General features: G+C 40.8%; 1 protein-coding gene across 7 annotated transcripts in view; it reads left to right on the top strand.

Annotated features, from left to right (window-relative positions):
* SLC12A8 (solute carrier family 12 member 8) overlaps window positions 1-26,041 on the top strand; it is a 73,423-nt gene that overhangs the window by 44,175 nt on the left and 3,207 nt on the right. For 6 of the 7 annotated variants that reach the window (XM_079993509.1, XM_079993508.1, XM_079993510.1 and 3 more), the window contains 7 exons: window positions 3,404-3,491; window positions 4,331-4,418; window positions 15,107-15,253; window positions 16,159-16,828; window positions 18,186-18,283; window positions 19,314-19,431; window positions 24,431-24,491. In XM_079993509.1, coding sequence (XP_079849635.1) covers window positions 3,404-3,491; window positions 4,331-4,418; window positions 15,107-15,253; window positions 16,159-16,828; window positions 18,186-18,283; window positions 19,314-19,431; window positions 24,431-24,491 — 1,270 coding nt within the window. The remainder of the gene's footprint in view (window positions 1-3,403; window positions 3,492-4,330; window positions 4,419-15,106; window positions 15,254-16,158; window positions 16,829-18,185; window positions 18,284-19,313; window positions 19,432-24,430; window positions 24,492-26,041) is intronic. The other variant, XR_013843103.1, reaches the window with a different exon arrangement.

The following is a 26,041-nucleotide window of genomic DNA, read 5'->3' as shown; positions in this document are numbered from 1 at the left end:
CAACAACCCTTGGAGGGCCACAGGTTCCCCAGAGGGCCACAGTTGTAAACCATTCTAGATCTGACAAACTGTTTGCAAACTTATTACTTGCAAGCCAAAGGTTTTTCACTCAGATCTCCCTGCATTTTTATTTAGACTCCTATCCTCTCCTGTGCTTGACATAGACTGCCCATTTATTGATCTTGGCCCCTGTCTATAATATAGTGTCATAACAAAACATTTGGTTAAATGCAAATTGTGGTGTATAATCTTACTGGCAGATCCATGTGGGCGGTACTGAATATAGTGTGTAGATTTAAGGAATCATGCTCTTAATTTACCAGTGAGTGTGGTTTAGCAGCACTGGAGTTTGCCAGTGGCTGGTTTTATGCCTGGATGCACCTGTTAAGCTGAGAATAAATGTAAGGAATTGCTTTGACATTCTGAAATGGCAGAAAGCCACATGAGCAATATTTTCAGAAAGGCCATTGCTTTCTATGAAAAAAAGATGAGGTTCTGACTAATCCAAGCCCATTCTTCATCTGAAGCTGCGATTCCAAGTGTGGGAGGAAGATGGAAACAGAAGGTGGTTTAACTACCTCATCCAGCAAAGGGAGACTATGTACTTCCTTCAGTTCCCACCCCCAATTTGTAGCCTTACCAATATTGGAGTTCCAATGTTGTTAAGGGAAAGGCTGCAGAAGTTCTAATGGTGGTAGAGAAAGGATTTCTGACTTCAGATATCCCTGTCAATGGTTAAAGCTCTTTCCCTTTTTTTCTGCCCTTGGGGAGAGAGAGATCCTGTGCTCCCTTATAGCCCCTGGGGCACTCTGCCAGGGACCTTAGGATTGCAGAGCTAATAACTTGAACAGCCTGGCAGAGGCAACTGCAGCTCTAGCTACACAGATGGAGCAGTCTTGCTCCTACTTCAGCCTTCCAGAACCAAAGGTCATAGTTGGGTCTCACTTACGGTAACATAGAGTTCTGCAACTAAGTCACTATCTGGCTCCAGTGTAGTTAAATCAGACTAACGTGTCGTTTCTAGAGACTGCTTGGACAGAGTATAATAACAATACAGTAATGAATTGAAGGTTGTGGATTAAATTTCATTCTCAGTGTCTTTGGATTTTTTGTTTATCATGCTCCACTGATGTAAGTAACAGTAATATTACTTTAATTTATTACCACACGGCCAATAATGTCATGCAGCTCTGCTCCTTTCTTTGTAATAGATATTTAAAGCATTTCAGATGAAGCTACTGGCTTTCTTCCCGAACATTTTGTAATGTAATAGTAAAGAAGTGGCTCTGTCATCCAAGCAATTAAACTGTTGCATGAGTTGCATGAGAAGTTGTGGGTGTGGGAGATGTTGATTTTACTGAATTAGTTCAGAAAGATTGCAACAACCACAGATAGTTTAAAAATACTGAGAGGGAAAGCCATTCCAGATGTAGGCAGACAGGATTTTTTTTTACGCATGTGTGTGTGTGTGTGTGTGTGTGTGTGTGTACAGAAATGTATTAAACAGTTTGCTCATTTGGGCGGAAATATGTACTTGCAGAGTAATCCTAAGCATGTTTGCTCTGAAGTGAGTCTCCCTGGGTTCAATAGGATATGGTCTCTCCAGTGTTTTTAGAATTGCAGCCTTAGGCATTCCCAAATATGGCCCCTTTGAAATCCAAGCATAGTTGATACTAGAATAGGCTTTGTATGTTAATGCCAGGCCTGGGCATGGTAACGTATAGGTAGCAAGAATGGACATTATGATAGATTGCACAGAGGCACCCAATATTATTCTGGAAACTGCATTCTGTGTTAGCTGCACTTTTCTGGCAATTTTCAAGGATAATCCTAAGTAGAGTGTGCTACAGTGATCTAGGCAAAAGGTTGCTAGAGCATGCAAAACTGTACATGTTATCTTGGTTGAGGAACAGACATAGCTGGCAAATCAGCCAAAGCTGGAAGCAGGCACCTCTTTGTTTATGGCATTTATATACTGCGTTGTGTACATAAAAATAAACATTTCCCACACAACCTTAATAAACCAAGATGCTGTATGGACCCTGTAGCATTGCAGAGGACCTTGGGAGTGACTGTATCAACAGTCCTCCTCATCTTGCCGTCCCACAATAGGACCAGGGCCTAAACAGGATCACAGTCTCCATCCACTGGGAAACTCTCCAGAGTACTCAAGAATCAGTTTCCATTAGCCTTTGAGAGCAGACCATCTGAATCGGTCCTCCATCCCAGCAGGGAGTGACTGCTGCTAAAAGTACAACCTTTAACAGAAAACCGGTTTTACAGAATGGGACAATCTTGAAAGTATCAAGCAGCACCCAAACACTATTGGATTGGGGTGTCCTTTCTTGGGTTGGAATGAGACAGAATCAAAACAAGCAGAGCAACCAAAGACTGTCTTGGTAGTAGAGAAAGATAGCATTTGAACTGAGACAAAAATGACGTATTGCTACTGTGTGAATGCAAAACTGAGGTAAGAATGAAAGGCCCAAGTTAGAGCAAAGAAGGTGGTATTATTGATACCGTAAACTGACTTTTAGCTTGCCCACACTTCCCTTGCCCCGCTCCTTTCCCAGGGAAAACTCGCTCTAAATCAGAACAAACAGCAACCCACTGAAAAGCCGATTGCTGTTTGCTCCAGTTGAGTCCTAAGGAGTGGTTTTCCCTGGGGAAGAGCAGTGGGACAAGAGGAAGTGCCGATAAGCCCTTTGTCTGAGCTGCTGTAAGCTGTAACATAGGAAACTGCTCTTTCGGTTCAGTTCTAGTGCCTTTTTACTTGGAAGAAAGATGCGTGTTGCAGGGTGCTGGGTAATCCTTTCCCCTGCGTACTGAGTGTATGTATGTGACTGTTGTCTTATCAAATAGTTACCAATTGAACGTTTTGCAATTAATTCATTAAGGAGAGCCCACCTATACCAAATTGGTAGAGGGTGGGTAACAGTAATCACAGACATAAAGGGCAAATGCTGGATCCCTTTGTCCTGAAGGCTCATGATCTAAACATTTTGTAACAAGAGTTATCTTGTGAATGTGTCAGAACCTATAATCTATTTGGAGTACACTACCCACATAATATGTGTGGCCTGTTTGAATGATTTGCAGAGTTGAATGTCAGCGGTCATTTGGAGAGGGGACTGCTTTCAAGTGATAGTTTTGAGATAAGCCCTTTTTTTGTTTAAATCTCTGCTTTTTCTTCCAGTGCCATTGTCCAGTTTGGAACAAAGAACCTCTTTGTGGGCATGTAGTTCGTAGCTTGTTGCCACTGGATACCTGATGGCTTAATCACAAAGCTTGTATACATGGCCCTGATATCAGCATATGCACCGGTGATGTTTTTAAAAAGGCTGCTGTCTTACAGCAATCTAACACAGTGTCCTCTTTATTTTCCCGTGTTCCCAAAACACAGGTGTGATGGCTGGATTCAATATGAGTGGTGATCTCAGGAAGCCTGCAACAGATATCCCTCTAGGATCCCTATCTGCTATAGGTGTTTCGTAAGTCCCTTGAAAACAAGGTGGTGGTGCTTATGAGGAAACCTCCTGGTAACTTTCTTTCTGTCATGTGTGATATAGATTATTGTAATATGAAAATAGATTTATTTATTACCTGACAAATCAAACCTAGGAAGACAGTCAAAGAATCTTCCTGGGCAGCTTAGCAAAAAGAATAATGAATTGATGTTTGTCCCCCACCTTCTATTTCTGATTTAGAGGATATATAAGAATTTATGGATGCTGAGATTCTTCTGAAATGGATATAAATCTTAAAAGAAAAGAGGGGGAAAGCCCCAATCTCTTCCTCTAGTTGGGGAAAAAAATCCACAAGGAATATGAAACAAACAGGCTGAGTCTTTCTCTAACATCCACCGCAGATCCCTAGATAAATTCCACCGCAAATGGATTTTTAGAAATAATTCTTAAATTAAAGGATCCCATTGGATTTGAATTTATAATAAATGAGATACACTGCTACCTAAATGATGTTTCTCACTTTGGTTTACAGATAAATACTTTGATTTGTAACCAGAGATTGTGGCACAGTAGTTAAAGTACTTGACTATACTCCTATATGCTTTGTCTTACTGGGTAATATGACTGGTCAGATCTCACCTGTGTCTAGTTCTGGGCACCACTTGTACAGCGACTCAGATGGGAATAGCAAGGAAGCAACTATTAGAGCATTTTCAGAATGTAGAGCAAGGAAGATTACATGCTACTATCATTGATTATTTACTTAAGTGGATAGTTTTATACTGTAAGGCAATGGATGCCTAACATAATTTAGAAAAATAATTGATATGCTTGACACTAATATTTCTTTTATTTCTTTGCAGGTGGTTTCTATACATAGTATTTGTTTTTTTGTTGGGAGCCACTTGTACCCGGGTATCACTGCGCTATGATTTTATGATGGCAGAAAAGGTAACTAACTGAGATTCTCTAGCTACATAAAACGGATGGATTTGAAAATGCATAATTGAAAACTTGCATATTTGAAAACAAGCTATAGGGTTTCTGTGCCCTGGAGCTTGAGTCTGTTCAGACTAAAAGCCAAATCATAGTCTGGCACTATGTAGCTGAGTGCCGGACTTGTGCACTCTGTCTTCCTCCCCTTGTGTGATCTGATTTGCCACCTCACTTCTTCACTTTAGTTTGCATTTGCACTGTCTAAACTAGGCTTACTATGGTTTACACAAGCCAAAGTCTACGTGGTTCAGGTGTACAGCAAACTTATGTACAGCAAACAGCACACAGACCTAGTGGTGGGAGGAAAAAATCCTTAAATAAGAGACACGGGGGAATGATTAATGGACTTCAATGTCTGTACACTAATGCGCAAAGCATGGGAAATAAACAAGATGAGCTTGAGCTCTCGGTACAGCAAACTAAATATGACATAATAGGCATCACTGAAACCTGGTGGGATAAGTCCCATGATTGGAATGTAATAATGGAGGGATACAATCTATTTCAGAGAAACAGACCAGACAAGAAAGGAGGAGGAGTGGCGTTATATGTCAGGGATGTGTATACCTGTGAAGAGATCCAAGATTTAGAACCTCAAAGCCAAAGTGAGAGCATTTGGGTCAAAATTAAGGGAGAGAAGAATAACAGTGACCTCATTGTGGGAGCTTACTATAGATCCCCAAGCCAAACGGAGGACATAGATGATGCCTTCCTGGAACAGATGGCCAAGCATGCAAAAGGAAGGGAGATAGTAGTAATGGGGGACTTCAATTACCCGGATATTTGTTGGATGTCAAACTCAGCCAAGAGCATAAGGTCAAACAGATTCCTCACTGGCCTTGCAGACAACTTCATTGTCCAGAAAGTGGGAGACGCAACAAGAGGAACAGCCATTTTAGATCTAGTCCTAACCAATGTTGATGACCTGGTTAGTGGGGTAGAAGTGGAAGGATCATTAGGCGCGAGTGATCATGCTCTTCTGAAGTTTACTATACAGCGGAAAGGAGCAGCCAAGCATACTAGGACTCAATTTCTTGACTTTAAGAAAGCCGACTTCATAAAACTTAGGGAAGTGCTGGGTGAGATCCCATGGACAGTAATACTAAAAGGAAAGGGAGATCATGATGGCTTGGAGTTTGTTAAGAGGGGGATAGTAAAAGCACAACTTCAGGCAATACCAATGAGACGGAAACATGGAAGGTGCCTAAAGAAGCCAGGGTGGCTATCTAAAGAACTTTTAACTGAGTTAAGATTAAAAAAGGATGTGTACAAAAAATGGAAAAGGGGGGGGGGACCACCAAAGAGGAATTCAAACAAATAGCCAGCACGTGTAGACACAAAGTCAGAAAAGCTAAAGCACAGAATGAACTCAGGCTTGCTAGAGAGGTTAAAAGCAACAAAAAAGGCTTTTATGGGTATGTTCGTAGCAAAAGGAAGAACAAAGAAACATTGGGGTCACTCAGAGGAGAAGATGGTGAAATGCAAACAGGGGACACAGAAAGGGCTGAACTCCTCAATGCCTTCTTTGCCTCAGTCTTCTCCGATAAAGAAAACAATGCCTGACCTGAAGAATTTGGAGCAAATGATTCAGCAGAGGAAACACAGCCCAGAATAACTAAGGAGATAGTACAAGAATACTTGACTAGTTTAGATGTATTCAAGTCTCCAGGGCTAGATGAACTGCATCCAAGAGTATTAAAAGAACTGGCAGATGTGATCTCAGAACCACTGGCAGTCATCTTTGAGAATTCCTGGAGAACAGGCAAAGTCCCGACAGACTGGAGGAGGGCAAATGTTGTCCCTATTTACAAAAAGGGGAAAAGAGAGGACCCAAATAATTACCGCCCAGTCAGTCTGACATCAATACCAGGGAAGATTCTGGAGCAGATCATTAAGCAAACAGTCTGTGAGCACCTAGAAAGGAATGCTGTGATCACCAATAGTCAGCATGGATTTCTGAAAAATAAGTCATGTCAGACTAACCTGATCTCGTTTTTTGACAGAATTACAAGCCTGGTAGATTAAGGGAACGCAGTGGATGTAGCCTACCTTGATTTCAGCAAGGCATTTGACAAGGGCCCCATGATATTCTTGTAAAGAAGCTGGTAAAATGCGGTCTTGACTATGCTACCACTCAGTGGATTTGTAACTGGCTGACTGACCAAACCCAAAGGGTGCTCATCAATGGTTCCTCTTCATCCTGGAGAAGAGTGACTAGTGGGGTGCCACAGGGTTCTGTCTTGGGCCCGGTCTTATTCAACATCTTTATCAACGACTTGGATGATGGACTCAAGGGCATCCTGATCAAATTTGCAGATGACACCAAACTGGGAGGGGTGGCTAACACCCCAGAGGACAGGATCACACTTCAAAATGACCTTGAGAGATTAGAGAACTGGGCCAAAACAAACAAGATGAATTTTAACAGGGAGAAATGTAAAGTATTGCACTTGGGCAAAAAAAATGAGAGGCACAAATACAAGATGGGTGACACCTGGCTTGAGAGCAGTACATGTGAAAAGGATCTAGGAGTCTTGGTTGACCACAAACTTGACATGAGCCAACAGTGTGATGGGCAGCTAAAAAAGCCAATGCAATTCTGGGCTGCATCAATAGGAGTATAGCATCTAGATCAAGGGAAGTAATAGTGCCACTGTATTCTGCTCTGGTCAGACCTCACCTGGAGTACTGTGTCCAGTTCTGGGCACCACAGTTCAAGAAGGACACTGACAAACTGGAACGTGTCCAGAGGAGGGCAACCAAAATGGTCAAAGGCCTGGAAACGATGCCTTATGAGAAACGGCTAAGGGAGCTGGGCATGTTTAGCCTGGAGAAGAGGAGGTTAAGGGGTGATATGATAGCCATGTTCAAATACAGTGGTGCCCCGCAAGATGAATGCCTCGCAAGACGAAAAACCCGCTAGACGAAAGGGTTTTCCGTTTTTCGAGGCGCTTCGCAAGACGAATTTCCCTATGGGCTTGCTTTGCAAGATGAAAACGTCTTGCGAGTCTTGCGAGTTTTTCCCCTCCCCCCCCCTTTTTCTAAGCTGCTAATAGCCGCTTAGCCGCTAATAGCGCTAATCCGCTAAGCCGCTAATAGGGATGCTTCGCAAGACAAAAAAACCGCTAGACGAAGAGACTTGCGGAACAGATTATTTTCGTTTTGCAAGGCACCACTGTATATAAAAGGATGTCACATAGAGGAGGGAGAAAGGTTGTTTTCTGCTGCTCCAGAGAAGCAGACACGGAGCAATGGTTCCAAACTACAAGAAAGAAGATTCCACCTAAACATTAGGAAGAACTTCCTGACAGTAAGAGCTGTTCGACAGTGGAATTTGCTGCCAAGGAGTGTGGTGGAGTCTCCTTCTTTGGAGGTCTTTAAGCAGAGGCTTGACAACCATATGTCAGGAGTGCTCTGATGGTGTTTCCTGCTTGGCAGGGGGTTGGACTCGATGGCCCTTGTGGTCTCTTCCAACTCTATGATTCTATAATTCTCAGTCAGAGGCAAGAGATTCTACCCTTGCTCCCTTAAGCAGAGCAACATGTTACACACGTGATCAGTATATTACACAAATAGCAGCAGCAAGTATAGATCACAGGTGACCAAACTATATGAGCTATATGCTCCAGGAAGAGTTAGAGGAATAGGGACAGAGAAGGGACTTACGAGGTTTTTGGATTTCCCAAACTTCTCTTATTCGTTTCAAATGCCTGTAGTGATCATAATGTAGTATATTGTAATATATGTAGTATATTATTTATCTTTATGCACCAAGCCTCATAGATACAACATAGATACAACTCTGCATACTGCACATCTGCAGAATTTTGTTTATTATGCAGATCAAAGTTTTATTTATTTACTTTTCAGCATTTGTATGGTACTCCTTAGGCAGCTTACAATAAATGGCCATTTGTACAACAAAAATATGGGAACTGCTGCCTTAAAATTACACCTTGTAGCCAGTATGAAGGTCTACTTCCTTTTGGAATATCCCACACAATTTACTGTGGAAAACTGATTTGGGCAGTTTACATTCTCTTACAGATCTCAGTATTACCTCTTAACAGAGGGATTGAACTAAGAGCCTTAAGAATTAAAGCAGGCCAATATTATCAAACAGCAAATGCTCTATATTGTTCAGTGTCCCCTATTCCTTCACTGGAACCCCAGACCAAACAGAAATTGCTAAATAAAATTATAAAGGCTCCCTTTCAGAAAGTCAATCTTACACTTTCAGATTTAGCCCAGCATAACTGCAGTGAAAGTTAAGAGGATTATTAAATACTAGACATTCCATTGTGATATATATATGCCAATTTGTAGCTATGAAGTCTGATATAAAAGGTTTCCTTTTAATTCCCCATTCTAGCTTATTGTGATTGAAATTAGCACTTCATTGTTTGAAAGTCCAGGGAAACATCTTGAGCTAAAAGGTTCCTGCATTGCAACAGATTAGATTAGATCAGGCATAGGCAAACTCGGCCCTCCAGATGTTTTGGGACTACAACTCCCATCATCCCTGACCACTGGTCCTGCTATCTAGGGATGATGGGAGTTTTAGTTCCAAAATATCTGGAGGGCCGAGTCTGCCTATGCTTGGATTAGATGACCCTTGTGGTCCCTTCCTACTCTATGATTCTTTGGTTCTTTGCATCCTTAAGGATGCAATTCAGCAATTTGCCCTTACATGTTCAAGAACAGTTTCTTAATACTTCCAGGGTATGGTCTGAGGACACATGATGTTGCCATCTTGTTGAAGCTCAGCAGATATGGGTCTGGACCAGCACCTGGATGGCAGGCTACATGTTGGCAGGTGTAGCCAGGCCCTTTGCAGCACTGAGCCTGTCTCCAAATGGCAGTTTGTCAGAGCCAGAGGGAAATCTCTGTTGCATCGTATCTCACACTTCCCAGTGTGTTTCATGTCACTTTCCTTATCACAAAAAAGTCCAGTCTTTTTGGGAAGCAGGTTTGCTGCATAAGACCTCCCAACCAACTATAATTGCACAGCCTCCGTTTTCTGGCACATGATTGACTCCCACCCCAAAATGGCGAAAGTCTGGAAGCACCCTTGGAGAGCTCTCTTTGCTGGTCACTTAGCTGCTGATTCATCATATTTTGTTGTGCAGTAAAAAAAAAAAGGGGGGGGGGGAAGGATAGCAAGCTCAAAGAATTTGCAACCCACCAAACTAAAAAACCCAAAACCCCTCCTGATTTTGCTGCCAGCGTGAGACTACAAAAACAGGGTTATTGATAGCCATTCAATTGTAGCCTGCCTTTGGCTTTTGGTTCACAAGTTATTAACCATCACAATCCATTTTAATCCTGCTGTTCCTCCAATGATCTCAAGACAACTCCTATTTTCTACCATGTTCTCCTTACAACAACTTGTTAAGGGAGGTCAGGTTGAGAAATAGTGCCTGGTTCACTTTGACCCAGTAAGCTTCCTGGCTGAGCAGGGACCTGAGCCAAGATCTCTGTTATACTGCACTGTATTCCTGTTGTGTAGGCAGGTATTAAACCTGTAGACATCAGACCAATCATGATGGAGCTCTCTTACTTGGTCTGCTAGAAAGTAATCCCCTGTTGTGAATGCAGTTCACACTGTGTTCTGGTCTAGCCAGCCTTATTGTCATAATGTGTATTTAATGGGTCCAACACAGTAGAAAAGGAGCACACTTGGCTGTTACCTTTAGCAAACAGTGAGAATGCAAGCCATATGGAAAATGCTAGTTTAAATTTTGCTTTTTTCGGAAAAGAGACTGCTCAGCAAATTCTTTTGGAAAGAAAGCTTGAGCCCATCTCTATTCAACATGAAAACACAGGAATCAGGAGACAAGGGCTTTCTTTCTATTTTGAGCGATACAAGGTGCTGCTGATGTAATAAAAGGATTCAAATATGCTGACAGAATTGCACTTTGCTGGTCTTGCGTGGCAAATGTAATTTGTGAAAAATAATGTGGTAGTATATTTGTCATTTATTCTTAAAGTAACATTGTCATCAAATGCAATTTTGTTAAACTTAAGAGAGAAGGAAATAAAGTAAATGGGATATTAGAGGTGATCAAATTTGAATTAAGAATTCCTTGTGAAGAATTTGTGTTCATTGAATGGTGTGTGTGTGTGTGTGTGTGTGTGTGTACTTTTGAGCTTTTCAAAAGTACTTTTCAATGAAAAGACAACTTCCTCCCAAGTTGTGAATGGAATGTCAAGTAGCACTTTCAAATACAGACCTTTTGGGTAACTGAAATTATATGCGAATCTTGATACAATCCACTATTGGTTTTCGAATGCACAATGAGATGACTTTTAAAAATGTATTATGATAGTGGGTAGAAATGCTATTTTCAAATCAGTTATTTATTTGTTCATTTTCCAATTGAAAACTTATATTCCTTGCCCCCCTCCCCTTTCCTCTGTTCTTTTTCTCTGTCAGCAACACAGTTTTGTATATGAAGAAAGAAGCTTAGTTTGGTTTTGTGTGGGCTTTATTGGTTTTGAAAGACTGCAGGAATTCTTTGATCTTCCTGGTCCTGCAGACTGCTTTCATAAGCAGAAACAAGCTGTGATCCTAAACACAGTTACTAGGAAGAAAGTCCGATTGAACATAGTGGGGAATACTTCTGAGTAAACGTGTAGGGGTTGTACTTCTATGATATGCCATATTTTCTTAGGTGATATATAAACATAAAACTGAATGTTTTCTTAGGAAATTATATAATTATTATTAAATGCATGTCAGCTATAGAAGGCTTGTAGTTCAGTGGTGTGGTTCATTGGTAGAGCATCTGTTTTCCATGCAGAAGTTCCTGGTTCAATTCCCTACGTCTCCAGGTAGGGCTGGAAGCATCTGCTGTCTGAAACCCTGAAGAGCAGCTGCTAGTCATCCTTGACAGTACTGAGCTTGATGAACCAATGGACTGACTCCGGATAAGGTTGCTTCCTGTGCTCAGTCCGCATTTAGAAATTAGGGAATACGAAGGGGAGCATGTTGTCCCCAAATAACAGGTGCTAATTGAAAAAGGTATTTAAGTATACCTTTCCCAAGAAACCAGAGGCCTTCCTTTTGGGCATTGTGGGCCAGAGGGTGTTAAAGAATGATCGAACATTATTTATGTATGCAACAACAGCAGCAAGGATACTCGTCGCTAAATATTGGAAAACTCAAGATTTGCCCACGCTGGAAGAATGGCAGATGCAACTGATGGACTATATGGAGCTTGCAGAAATGACCAGCAGAATTAGAGACCTGGGAGAGGAAGCCGTGGAAGAGGATTGGAAGAAATTTAAGGATTATCTACAAAAACATTGTAAACTATATGAGTGCTAGGAAGGATGACAGATTTGACTAACAGGGCTCATTAAGTTAGTTGATAGATATTATGAGAATGAGTGAACTTCATGAGAAAAATAAATTTTGAATAAACATTGTGTTTAAAATTAGATATTTAAGACCTAGATAAAAATTTTCAAAATTAGGGACAAAATATTGGAAATGTGTTCAATAAGAATTGAAATAAGGTGATAAGTTGCTGGCTAAAGCATTACAAATTTGGAACGCAGGAGCGTGAGATGTGAGGAAGTCCAAAGGATGAAGAAAAGATGGGTACAGCAAGATGTTAAACTTTATGTTTGTTTTTTCTTATGTTTATTTTCTGTTTATTCTGTCTTTTCTTTATTGTATCAACAAAACTCTTAATAAAAATTATTATTAAAAAAACAACAAATAACAGGTGCTAATTGAGTACTAACTGTTCTTCCCATGTAAGAGAACTGCCCTCTGAGATTGCTCGGTGCAATAGCAAAAAATAACAGTAGCACCTTAGAGACCAACTAAGCTTGTTATTGGTACGAGCTTTCGTGTGCATGCACACTTCTTCAGATACAGCCATACCTCGGTTTACAAACGCTACTTCTGGGTTTTGGCGGTCGTGCATGTGCAGAAGCGCCAAATCACAACCTGCACGTGTGCAGATGCGCCGCTGCAGGTTGCGAACGTGCATCCCGCACGGATTACGTTCGCAACCCGAGCATCCACTGTACACTGTTTCAGTGTATTTGAAGAAGTGTGCATGCACATGAAAGCTCATACCAATAACAAACTTACAGTAGTTGGTCTCTAAGGTGTTACTGGAAGGAATTTTTTTATTTTGTTTTGACTACAGCAGACCAACACGGCTACCTACCTGTAACAAAAAATAACAGGTTAGTGTTCCCAATCCAGGCTCAACACCCTTGGTTTGATGAATAGCTCTCCCTGCATGGCACCCTCCACCCCCCAGTGCCCCCTCAGCAACTTCAATCCTTGTTTCATTCTAGCCACATGATCCAGAATTGGTGCAATTTATCCTGCGGATGCTTAGCAACTTCAGTGTTCCTCCCTCTCCTCATGTTCCCTTAGCAAACCCAGAAAAGGAGCAGAGTGTTTACTCATGAGGAGAAGAAACAATGGTAATAGTACCCAGATGTAGTAGTAGTTTTGGTAGTGTGTCTAGGCCTAATGACAGACGGGGTGCTGCTTACTTGCTGTTAAGCACCTGGTGTGCTTTTACCTGGTCACATCTCATCTGACTTCTGGGCAAGCCTACTCTGTCCACCGTTTTAATATATTTGCAGACCTTGTTTATATCGAGTAGGGAATATGTAATGCAGAATGAGCTGAGGTCTCTAGTTGTTCTCATGATAAGAAAAGAAACATGAGATAGATGTTCTAGCTTTATTTTGTTTCCTTTTGTTAGTATGCACAGAAAAAAAGTTAGTTGGATTACCAAATCAAATGGTGAAAAATGCAGTTTTTCTAATTGCAAACTGCTTAAAGCACTGGTGCTGCAGTCCTATACCCTGTTGGGAATAAGACCCAGTAAACTCAGTGGGACTTACATCCAAGTAAACATGTGCAAGGTTGGGCTACAGAGTTGTTCTTTTCTAACATAGTTTGAGAAGAAAGTGACTTGCACGTTTAAAACAGGAAAAGAAAAGGACCCAATCCACTCAGTGCTCAGTCTTGCACAACCCCCTTGATATTGCACAGGAGCCACCTTTTGAAGCATACATCCAAGATCAATCACTCTGCACTAAATCGTTTAGAACATGTTTCAGAAGAACACTATGATTTATATGAAATATCTGATCTGGTTATATTCCATGTAAAAAATAAACATCTATAACATTGATTTTCTTCATTAGGCAGATAGATGGGATTGTTTTCCGGCTATCGGGAGGCTTTTAGCTTTCTGCGTCTTTTCCGGTTTGATTATCTGTCTACATAAGTGCACTCCCCTGAAATAAAACTCTCTTCAGGCTTCCTTCCAGTATGTAAATGGAACTGAGAATCTGCTGCATTTCCTGTAAGCTGTGCAGGTTTCTTGCTGCTGCTAAGTGGAGCTTTTTCTATGGGATTGCTTCACTCTGTTCATAGCTCATACTTGCTAGCTATGCAGGGCAAGTTAAAGTGTGTTCTTTCATGTTAATTAGAGATGAAATATCCACCAGGATGTTTTCCTGGGCAAGCTGCACTGAAGTCCTACATTTTAAATTGTACTTGAAGAGCTGCCATTCATTTCAATCATTTCATTTTAGGAGAGCTTCCCAATGGATTGGGAGCCATCCTCCCCGCACCCGCCTTTTTGCCATGTTATTTAGAGTTTAGATTTCAACCTGATCATAATTATATTCACTTAGAAGTAATTATTCCTAGCATACTATGTTTTAACTGTTCAAAGCTCTGCACGTATATTGTCTCTATTATCCCTACACCAGCCTTGTAAAACAATCCTGTTACCTATAAATTAACAACAGTAGCTGAGGCAGAGAAAACAGAAGCGCACGCTAGATCGCTTGCATGCAAGGCACTCCCACTACTCTTTGTCCCCCCCCCCCAATAGAATCATAGAGTTGTAGAATTGGAAGGGACTCCAAGGGGCTGGCTAAGCCTGGTAGCCCATGCCTGCTTGCAAATTGCTGATTAGGCGAGCAGGTGGGGCCAGTTACCCAGGCAGCAATCTCAGCTCAGAGGCTTGCTTTGCTGCCCAGGAAATAGTCCTAGGGACCTCCCACATCATATCCTGGCGTGCTGGGGAGTGCCAGTCTGCAGTGGCTACAAGAGAGTGTGAGTAGACTTGGTGAATTCATGGCTGAGATGAGATTTGGACTCCAGATTTACCAACTCATCACCATACTATATCAGCTCCCTTGTGTAACCCCACAGATGTTCAGAACTGGCCCAGGGCATTTTGCTGTCTGATGTGGAACGGCAAATGACACCCCCAATTGAGGTGCACAAAAAAATCCCAGAAGCATGTCTTCCTAGGAGCAGAAGTACAATAAAACAAACGAAATACATAACACATTGTGTCCTTTCACGACAACTAAGACTGTGCACACAATACCTTTAAAGCACATTCTTGGCACTGTAGTTTGTTAAGAGTTGCTGGGAATGGTAACTGAGGGCTAAACTACAGTGGCCAGAATTATTTGCAGGAAACAATGCGCTTCAAATGTGCTTTGAAGGTGTAACATCTGTACAGCTCAAACAGCTGCTTGAGGCAGCCACACCACTCAACCTAATGGTAGAGCCAGCCCTGTAATGTATGCAGCATTAGTCAAGAAACATGCCAATTTTTGCTTTGTTTCTTTTATTTTAGGTGTCCTTGGTGGGCTTCTTATTCTTACTTGGTTTGTACATTTCGTCTTTAGCATCCTGCATGGGAGGTCTGTATGGAGCACCTCGAATCCTTCAGTGCATTGCCCAAGAAAATGTGATACCGATACTTGCATTTCTTGGACAGGGGGTATGTAAACATGGAACATAGACTAATCCGCCTTTTCTTTACAGTACACGAAAGTTCAGACAAGCATACCTTCGGTTTATCTCACCAGAGTAGTAGCTAGCTGCTAATTAAGTTTCCAGAAGCAGAGGGATATTTAGATCTCCATTCAGTCTGAGTAGGAAGCACTGTAATCTTCCAAACTTTGTGTAAGAGAAAACCCAAACTAGCTTCTAAACCATGAACTTTATTTGGAATGGACCCTCATTCCACATTGTTCGTACCTCATCTGCTACCTCTCAACATATTCTTGCATCTTTCTTTGCCAAATGATTCTCAAGCTCTTTTGTTGTTTGTTTTAAGAGGGAAGGCCTGTGGCGAACCTTTTCTTTCCAAGCTGGAATTCAGAAACACTCTAGAACACAGGCACTGTTTAAAGTGAGGGTCCGCATTTAACTTCTAGAGCTAATGCATTGCAGTGTTTCTCTTTGATCTGACAGACACACTTGCTGCCTCTGTTTGTGTACTTTTTGTTGTTGTTTACAATTAATAGCTGTTGAGCAGGGGCAGGGAAGGGATTTGTAATGAAAGTGTGGGGAGTGAGCTAACTCATTCCTCCCCTAGTGTGGCTACGAGAAAGGAGATTCTGACTAAACATCAAGAAGGACTTTCTGACAGAGCTGTTCGACAGTGGAACGGACTCCCTTGGGAGGTGGTGGACTCTCTTTCCTCAGAGCTTTTTAAGCAGAGGTTGGATGGCCATCTGTCATGTATGACATACTTGAGATTCCTGCATTTCAGGGGATTGGACTAGATGACCCTTGGGGCCCCTTCCAACTCTACAATTCTATGAATTCTATCTGCAAAGATTCTAATCAGATTATTACCCATACATAACAATATTCATATTCTTTCTGTTCTAACTATAGAAAGGACCAAACAAAACCCCGGTGGCTGCAATCTGCTTAACAAGCCTTATCACCATGGCCTTCGTTTGCATTGGCCAAGTGAATGTTCTCGCTCCAATTGTCACCATAAACTTCATGCTTACCTATATTGTCGTGGATTACTCCTATTTCTCTATCTCTATGAGCTACAGACTTCAGCAGAGCTCCAAAAAGATACTGAGAGAGGATTCCAAGGTCGTGCTCAGCTGTTCTCGGCCTTTAATACTGGACAAGCCATCCTGTTATGGATCAGGTGGAAGAATGCAAGGCCGATCCGATGGCACCTTGCTAGAATTCACAAAAGACATGGATCATATTTTTAGGCCTCCCGGCCAAGACCCAGGGGCCAATCTTGAGGGAAAAGAAAAGGACATGGGTGTTAGCCAAATGGCCATGCCCAGGAAGCAGAAGAAGGCAGTCAAACAAACGTTACAAGACAGCTTTCTCTTGGATCTTGGCAATAACATTGCCTCTACCCAGGATCTTTGCAGTGGTGACCTGGAATCCAGTGACAAAAGTATGCAGAGCTTTTCAGAGCTGAATCACCAGGATGAAGAGAGTTCTGCTGCTGTAGGACCCAAGCGGAAGCAAGACCAAGACAGAGGCCAGCATTTTGAAGAGAGGCACAAAACTGCCAGTCACCAAGTAGAAGGTAACAAGAAACACAATTAAACTTACCTTTTAAAATGAAGAATATTGCTGGTACTCCTCCATAGGCAAGGATGGAAATTGGTTTTACAGGGTCAGTCTGTCAAACCTGGCAACAATTTATCCTTTTTTTCCATAACTGTAGAGTCTGTTTTAATGATTCACAAGTGATTCTCCTCTAATTTGCCTGTGGAAATGTTGCCCAGATTTAATTCAGTGCAGGAAGATTTACTATTTACAGTGTACTGCGCCAGTAGTCTACATATGAATCCTTTCACTGTGAGATGTATCGCAACATTTATTTTTACCTTGACATGGGAGGTAATTGCTTCCAAAAGTTAACATCCTAAACATCAACTCTCCATTCTTTACAAGCAGAAATGATTGTGGTGGTCTTCATCAGATAATTCTGATTGTGGTCTAGAAACTGAAATTGTTCGGTTTCATGCCTTTCCAAAATGTTGCCTTCTGCATAATTGTAGTGTGAAAAGGACCTGAGGCATGCAGTGTTCAGTAGCTAAGCTCAGCAAAAGCTCTCCTTACCTAAACAATCTTATTGGAAGATCTCATAAGTTGGACTGCTGTGTTATCTGAATGTGAATAAATTCTAAATTCTGTGAGCAGAACTAGTTGTAGCATAATATATTGCGATTGGCACAAACCGTGTTTCCAAATAATTGGGATTTTCATTTTCATAAGGAATACAGTAATAGGAAAGGGATGGAGAAAGGAGAAGAGCTGGAGTACTGGCCAGCTTTATGTTCTGCACGTATAGTGATATATTTATGTTCCTCTGAAACCTTGGAGCTTGTCAGGGAAGCCTCATGCCAAGAAGGCCACTCCCTTAGCATCTATGTGAGTAGCCCCCTTGTTGTCTTGATTGGCCAACAAAGGCTGTACTGTAGACAGGAACAAAAACATCTGCTTAGTAGTGGGGAAATTGTTACCTGAGCCTCTCCAAACCCCTCCTCCAGAGGAGCTGCCATTGAAGAATCCCTTAATTTTAGCCCCTTTCTTAACTAACCATCTTCAGTAGGCTCTCCTTGCAGAGATTTTGGCTCTTGAAGCAGACTAGGGCTTTCTTGGGACTTTCACATCAGAGAAGGAGAAAAGTTAGCTTGCTGTTTCTAGAAAACTTCAGAACAACACAGTACCAGATACTTGAATTGTATCCTCTGAAAGCAATAGGTTTTTGGGGGGTGGGAGGGAGAAGACACTGCAGCTGGATTTGAACTTCTGACAGAAGGAAGAAGTTTTGTTCAGGCATAGTGAACTATGTGATCCCTGTCAAGGGCACTTGAGTGCCTAGGCCTGATCCTTCAGAATCTATCCATTGTTCTACTGTCTCTCTCCTTCTGTAGATTTAAATGTAAAACAACAAAGCCAAGAATTAGAAATTCAGAAAATGCCAGCGTCCTTCTACTCCAGACTCTGTGACCGTTGGGTTTCCCTTGTTGGTGTGAGTTACTCTATAATATTTCAAACCTTTCTTTAGGATAATAAGCAAGTGGCAACTAACATTACTTACAGATCCATAGGGATGCTTCAGGCTTCACAGAAAAGGCTACATATATATAATGCAAGAGAGTATGTTTGAATACAAAGTTTTAATCAGTATAAGTGTTGAGTTGGAAACCTAGGAAACAAGAAGTAGCAAAAAAGGTAATGCAATCTGGAGTGAGATGCCAGGACACTATGAGATGCTTCAAATCAGGGAACTACAAAATGAACCAGCCAATTAGAGTATAGCATCACCAGGAATCTGTCCACAATTGGGTAAGATGGAACCCAATGGAGTTAAGATTTCAAAGTTGTTGTTTTTCAGTATGGATAAAACCTACCTTGTGAACAGTGATTTAGGGGACTTTAAAAGGTGAGTATACAGATGTGGTGTATCAGCAACTATTAGCCTTGATGGTTACATGGAATTACCAGATTCAGAAGCAGTATGCATATGAGATGCCCTACTTCTGGGCTTTCCAGAAGCATCTGGCGGGTCACATGATTGGAAACACGATGCTGGGCTACATGGATGCTTGGTCTGATTTAGTAGAACTCTTGTGTTCTCCTGCCTGTCACTCAAACTAAATGGAGCTAAATTTTCAGCTGCTTTTCCCATTTGGATCACCATGTGCTCTTTGAAAATTCTAATTTAGACTAATCACATGCTCAGTCTGGCATTTGGAGAATGTGGGTCATGTAATTTGCTTCATTCTCAAAATGCATCTTGTTTCCCATGCCACTGAAGACTTACTCATTAAATGAGAGGTTATCCCCCACCTCTGCTAAGTACCAGAATGGGTTTTGTGGCAGGTCCTGAAAAGTTGTAAAAAGTAGGGTGAGACTTGGAATAAATATTCTAAGCAATTTGCTCTCCTTCAGATTGCCTAGCTATGTTTGATTTTAAAATAAAGTAAACATTCTGGGGGGAAATGGCAGCGCTAGTTACTGTACCCCAGAGTAATCCTACATTTTCCATTTTCCAACAGGCAATAGGATCACTTGCAATTATGTTTGTTATTCAGTGGATCTACACTCTTGTTAATTTGGGATTAGCAATTATTCTATATTTCTACATTGGCCAAGTGAGTCCAGGGCTACCACCTGGTAAGTGTTTTCACTTAGATCAGTCTCAGTTTTCATTATGTTTTAGTTGCATGAAAATGTCCCATCTTCTCATTGATGTTAACACTTTTTTATTTACTTGCTTATTTTTGTAGCTTAGACTATCAAAAGTTGTTGGGGTGGAGGAGGAGGAGGAGGAGGAGGATGATAAGAGCATAATCAATCCAATTGTAGCAGAAGAAATGTTAGGCAGATAAAAATGCAGTTACACTTTCCATCCCTTTATTGATGTAACCCTAATCTTCCAGTGCCACCCATTCTCTTGCACTACTTCTGAAAGACCCTGAGACTTGAACATTGGGAGGTCTCAGTGGAGATGAATTTCGTAATGATGGGAGGAGAGGAGGTGTCACTGAGAACGTTTCTCCATTGCTCTCTTCCTCTCTGAACCTGGCAGTGTCTGTCTGACACGGAGGCCCTGAGCTTAACTGCGGATTACATGTATGGTTTTGTTGCAAGTCATAAAATAAGACTCTTTGAATCTGGGATGAGGAACCTGTGAATCTCCAGATGTTGACTACAAGCTTCTGTCATTGGTCTGACGAGAGCCTGGGTGCAGCAACATCTAGGGAGCCCCACAGGCTGCTCATTTAAATAGCTTGGCTGCATTTAGAATGATCAGGCTCGACTAGTTAATACCTTTTTGCAAAATAATTTATTCTGTTGCACCTTCGTGGAATAAATTAGGTGGAGTTATTGCCTTACAGGAATGTTGTTTTTAAGATGAAAATATAAGTGGGTCATATCCATTCATAACCTCCCATCCACCCGTCTAGATAAATCCTCCTGAGAAAAATGCTTCGAAGATTGGAATCTCAATAAGAATCTCATTAAATACCAGAATTTCTGACTACAAAGCGGAAGCCCCTTTGATTTATGAAGTAAAACATGTTAAATATTCAAGAAATGTAATCTGAGGAAATACTCTTTAAGCTAAAAGAGTATTAAAAAAGTCTGTGCATGTCAGGTGTTCAGGGGTTTTGTGTGTGTCTGATTTAGAATGTAGTACTCGATGGCACTAAAATAGCAAGTACCATAGTCTATCGTAGTGGTTCCCAGGCTTTAATTCAATTTCACTGACTATGTCTTAAGATGTAGCTCCCTGATTCTTTTTAGGGATAGTTTTGTTCTTACAAAATACAGCCACAGAGGAAGCAATTTGAGAGGAAGCAATTTGAGGTGAACTGCAGGGGCAGTTCTTATCTTTTCACCTCAAGTCACTGTGGGGATGGCCTACTCAAACCTGTAGAACGTTGACATGTGTTTTACTCTGGTTTTTTAAACTTATGGTTGATTAATTATTTTTGAATGTTTAAAATTGCTGTTTTAACTGCCTTTTTAATTTCATTGATAAATTCTTTTTGTAAACCAGTTTGAGGGTTGTTTGTTTGTTTGTTTTACAATAAAGCAGTACATAAATTTTATTAAATAAATAAACAAACGGCACCACCCAATATTGCCCACACTGTGCAGATTTTACCTGCATGGTTGCCTGCATGTTTTCTTGATGGGTAAAATGCAGCTTGTGGGAGTTTTTTTGGTAGAAAAGGGTTCAAGATCACCTTCTTCCATCCACAACAGCCCCCCTCCCTCTTTCAAATCGTAGTCTCAATGACTCCATTTTGTAAAAAGCAAATCCCCCCCCCCCAAAAAAAAGAACCACAGAGCTGCATGTCAGAACATAAGGAGAGTCCTGCTGGGTGGGCGCCCTCAACCATAGGAGATATAAATCTCTTACCAAAACACCAAGGAGAGCAAGGTTGAGGATGTAGTGCCATCTAAACCTGGGTCAAGCACAGGGAATCACTTCAGGCCAAAAATGTGGTCCAGAGTTAGGCTACAGTCCAGGGTCAATACTACAGGGAGTCTGGACAAAGTCTAGCTAGGTTTGTGAACAAGGGGCCAGCAACTTGAAGGCTAAAGAGGGAGACCTTATATACTCTGCCCCCCTAGATCTCATCGTTCAGGGATTCCTTATTCATAAGATCCTGACTCTGCGTCCAAAGACACATGCCATCACTTTCCAGGCCTGGACCTTTTGGCACAAACATGCTTTATGCATGTATGTATGTATGACAGTCCTTCACCCAAGGATTACAGGGCAGTTTACAATATAAAAGCGCAAAAATACATAATATAGTAAGGAACGAAAGCAATACCCCTTCCCACAATTTGAACGGCCATAGTTTGTTTAATTAGCCGAAGGCAGGGTGAAAGAGGAATGTTTTTGCCTGATGGCTAAAGATAGGTAACAAAGGTGCCAGGTGAGACTCCCTGGGGAGAATATTCCACAAGCAGGGAGCCACTGCAGAAAAGGCCCATTCTCGGGTTGCCACCCTTCAGACCTCTCATGGGGGAGCCACATGAAGGAGGGCCTCAGATAAAGATTGAAGGCTCCATGTCAATTCATATGGGGAGAGGCAGTCCTTGAGGTATTGCAGTCCGGAGGCATTTAAGGCTTTATAGGTCGAAACCAGCACTTTGAATTGTCCTGGAAACTAAATGGCATCTATACTCAAACTGTCTTGCCCTCAGGTGTTATTTACAGCCTGCAGTCACTGATTCAGTGACTATCGCAAAGCCTCAATTTGAGGAGAAATACGAAAAACACATTCCCACCATTATTATTTTTTTTATAATAATTTTTATTAGTTTTCCAATTTTAAAACAAAACAACAACAACAACATAAAAACATCAACAAATACAAACAAACACACAAATATACATTCTTAACCTCATTTTCATAAGCCTCCTTTCTCGGACTTCCCCATACCTCACCCTTTTTGCATCCTTATTTTACAGTTTTTCAGCAACCCTTTTAGCCAATTAAATTTAAATTTGTTATCTTTCTCAATTTCACCTTAAATCCTCAAACATTTTCAGCTGCAATTCTGCATCTTCCTTCCCCTTGACGTTTTAGCACTCATCAATATTGTAACAGTTCTTAAGATAAGCTTTGAACTTCTTCCAGTCTTCCTCCACCGTCTCCTTCTCTTGGTCACGGACTCTGCCAGTCATTTCTGCCAGTCCCATAAAGTCAATCACTTTCGTCTGCCATTCTTCCAGTGTGGGAAGTTCTTGTGTCTTCCAATACTTTGCTAGAAGGATCCTTGCTGCTGTAGTGGCGTACATAAAAAAAGTCCTATCCTTCCTTGACACCAATTGGCCGACCATGCCCAAGAGAAATGCCTCTGGTTTCTTGTGAAAGGTACATTTAAGTACCTTCTTAATTTCATTATAGATCATTTCCCAAAAGGCTTTAATCTTTGGGCAGGTCCACCAAAGGTGAAAGAAGGTACCTTCAGTCTCATTACATTTCCAGCATTTATTATTGGGCAGGTGATAAATCTTCGCAAGCTTGACTGGGGTCATGTACCACCTATAAATCATTTTCATAATATTTTCTCTTAAGGCATTACATGCCGTGAATTTAATACCGGTGGTCCATAACTGTTCCCAGTCAGCAAACATAATGTCATGGCCAATGTCCTGTGCCCATTTAATCATGGCTGATTTAACTGTCTCATCTATTGTATTCCACTTCAGCAACAGATTATACATTCTTGATACATTCTTAGTATTGGGTTCTAACAATTCTGTTTCCAATTTCGATTTCTCCACCTGGAAGCCAATTTTCCTGTCTTGTTTAAAGGTTTCCATTATTTGGTAGTAATGGAGCCAATCTCGTACCTTGGGCTTTAATTTCTCAAAACTCTGTAGTTTAAACTCACCGCTTTCTTGTTCTAAAATTTCAGAATATTTTGGCCATTTGGATTCCATGTTAAGTTTCTTCACCTCCTTAGCCTCCATAGGTGATAACCACCTAGGAGTTTTATTTTCCAACAAATCCTTGTATCGAGTCCAAACATTATATAATGCTTTCCTAACAATATGGTTTTTAAAACCCTTATGAACTTTAACCTTGTCATACCATAAATATGCATGCCAGCCAAACCTATTATCAAATCCTTCCAAGTCCAGAATATCTGCATTCTCAAGAAGTAGCCAATCTTTCAACCAGCAGAAAGCTGCCGATTCATAGTACAGTCTCAAATCCGGCAGGGCAAACCCCCCTCTTTCTTTTGCATCAGTAAGTATCTTAAATTTTATTCTGGGCTTTTTGCCCTGCCAGATAAATTTAGATATATCTTTCTGCCACTTCTTGAAACAATCTAGTTTATCCACAATTTGTAATGTCTGAAACAAAAATAACATTCTAGGCAATACATTCATTTTGATCACTGCAATTCGGCCTAACAAGGAAAGCTTCAGATTCGACCATATTTCTAGATCTTTCTTTACCTCTGTCCAGCATTTATCATAATTGTCTTTAAATAAATTCACATTTTTAGATGTCATGTTAATCCCCAAATATTTTACTTTCTTTGCCACCATTAACCCAGTTTCGTTTTGGAATCTCTCTCTTTCAACATTTGTTAAGTTTTTTTCCAGAACTTTAGTTTTTTGTTTGTTCAACTTGAATCCTGCCACCTGACCAAAGAATTGAATTAACTCTAAAACTCTTTTTGTACTAGTGTCTGGCTCTTGTAAAGTCAATACTAGGTCATCTGCAAATGCCTTCAATTTATAGTGTTTAGCTCCGACCTGAACTCCTTTTACCAGCTGGTCCCCCCTAATCATGTTCAGCAAAACCTCCAGGACTGATATAAAAAGTAATGGGGATATCGGGCACCCCTGCCGTGTCCCTTTTTCTATGGAAAGTTCATCAGTAACCACATTGTTTACAATTAGCTTAGCCTTTTGTTCAGAATATATTGCACTTATACCATTTTCAAACCTTTGACCTACCCCCATCCCATGGAGATTCTTCTTCATGAACCACATTCCCACCATTATTAAACCTTTAAACTTTGGGCCAGCTTGGATTAGTAAGGATCAGTGCAGAGTTTTAAATTATGTGTCAAGTTATTAAGAGCAGTATATCAATAGTGCAACTTATTTTGTCTTTTTTTTCTACAGGTGTAGCAGCCAACTTCAGCTTTTTCCAATGGATAAAACAACTTTTACTTAATGCCTGCAGGTTGGTGTTAACTAGGAAAAGAGACGTTTCATATCCTTAATTAATTTGAGATTAACAGTGCAGTCCTATCCATGAGTAAAAATTAAGTCCCATCGAGTTCGGTGACACTTAATCCTAGGTATAGGATTGCAACCTAAGTTATTTAGATCTCAGATATATTACAAAATACCACAAGACATATTTCTCATAAGCCATTCAGCATAGCTAATTAAGTAGAGGCCAAGTCATTCTTTCTGCCCTGCTTATAATGAAACTTGGCTCTCCTGCAACCCACCTGCTAAATCTAAATGGAACCATACCAACTATAATCTCACTTTTAGTAGATTCTGAGGGAGCAAGAATTTTGCTACACTTCCTAAGGTAGGGTTAACTGCACCACCTCCATTTTATCTTTTACATTGCAGAGATGCATAACGTAACAACTTATACCCCACTTATTTTTCAAAATGTCCAGTTACATCCCCCAGAGCCACTGAAACATTAACAAACTTGAATGAACAGAGGTGCACTTGAAGTGCACTTAAGTGCACTGTACGGTGCATTCTTGAAATGCATCAGCAGGTAGTACAATTACTTTACTGATTCTGATTCTCTGGTTGAATGAAGAGCAACTCCATTGTGTCCACAAGGAACCAATGAAGGGGAAGGAGGAAGACCTTAAAATTAGTAGCGAAATATGGGAGAATATTCTGGTTGGTCATCGAGGTCTCCACAATAATCCATATTATATTATGGATTATATATTATGATTGTTATTATGGGATGTATTTTTGTGTTTTTTGTATTGTCAGTTATCCTGTGATCTTTGGATGAAGGGTGGTATAGAAATACAATAATAATAATAATAGTCATCAACAGCTACACTTTGTTGGATTTAGAGCTGTATGCACTCTTTTATGGATATGTGTGTGTGAATAGCTATAATATTAGTTTTATAAGTACTTGCACTACCATTAACTTTGCCATATTAAGAGTAGAATTACATATCACACACAGCATCATTCTGTGATCATTGTACATAACTTATTTTCTACAAAATGCAGCCACTGAGGCTATAGTGGGGGTTTTTTGTGGGTGGGGAACTTTTTAACCCTTTTCCTCCAAGTCATTCTCTTGCCAGAAATCACCCTGACCAAACCACTCATTTACAGAATTCTGAACTTCCCTGGCTCTTTTGAGTTAGCTTCTCTGGCAGGGGTACTGAATGACTCCCAACCAGATAGCATGGTCAGTGGTCATGGATGATGGAAACTATAGTTAAAGAACATCTGGGGATGTGGGTACCATATTGGCTACTCTTCTCTATAGGTCCTTTTCTATGGTCATTTGCTGCTTTACGCTTTCCCAGACTCTCCAAGTGTTCTTTTTTTTGTTGTATTTGCTATTGCTGCTTCACATGTTGTAAACACTAGCTGTGTACTTACCAGATGACATATAGAGCAAAGAAGCAAACTCTCTTACCTACTGCCACCTGTCCTGGTAAATACAATATTAATTTTAAATAAATTTACAAACCAATGAAATAGAAAGAATCAAACTAACTGAGGGAA

The sequence above is a fragment of the Podarcis cretensis genome (genome assembly GCF_951804945.1).
Source record: "Podarcis cretensis genome assembly, chromosome: 1".
Lineage (NCBI taxonomy): Eukaryota > Metazoa > Chordata > Lepidosauria > Squamata > Lacertidae > Podarcis > Podarcis cretensis.
The sequence above is the reverse complement of the archived record's forward strand: the minus strand, read 5'-3'. Positions and strand labels throughout refer to the sequence as shown.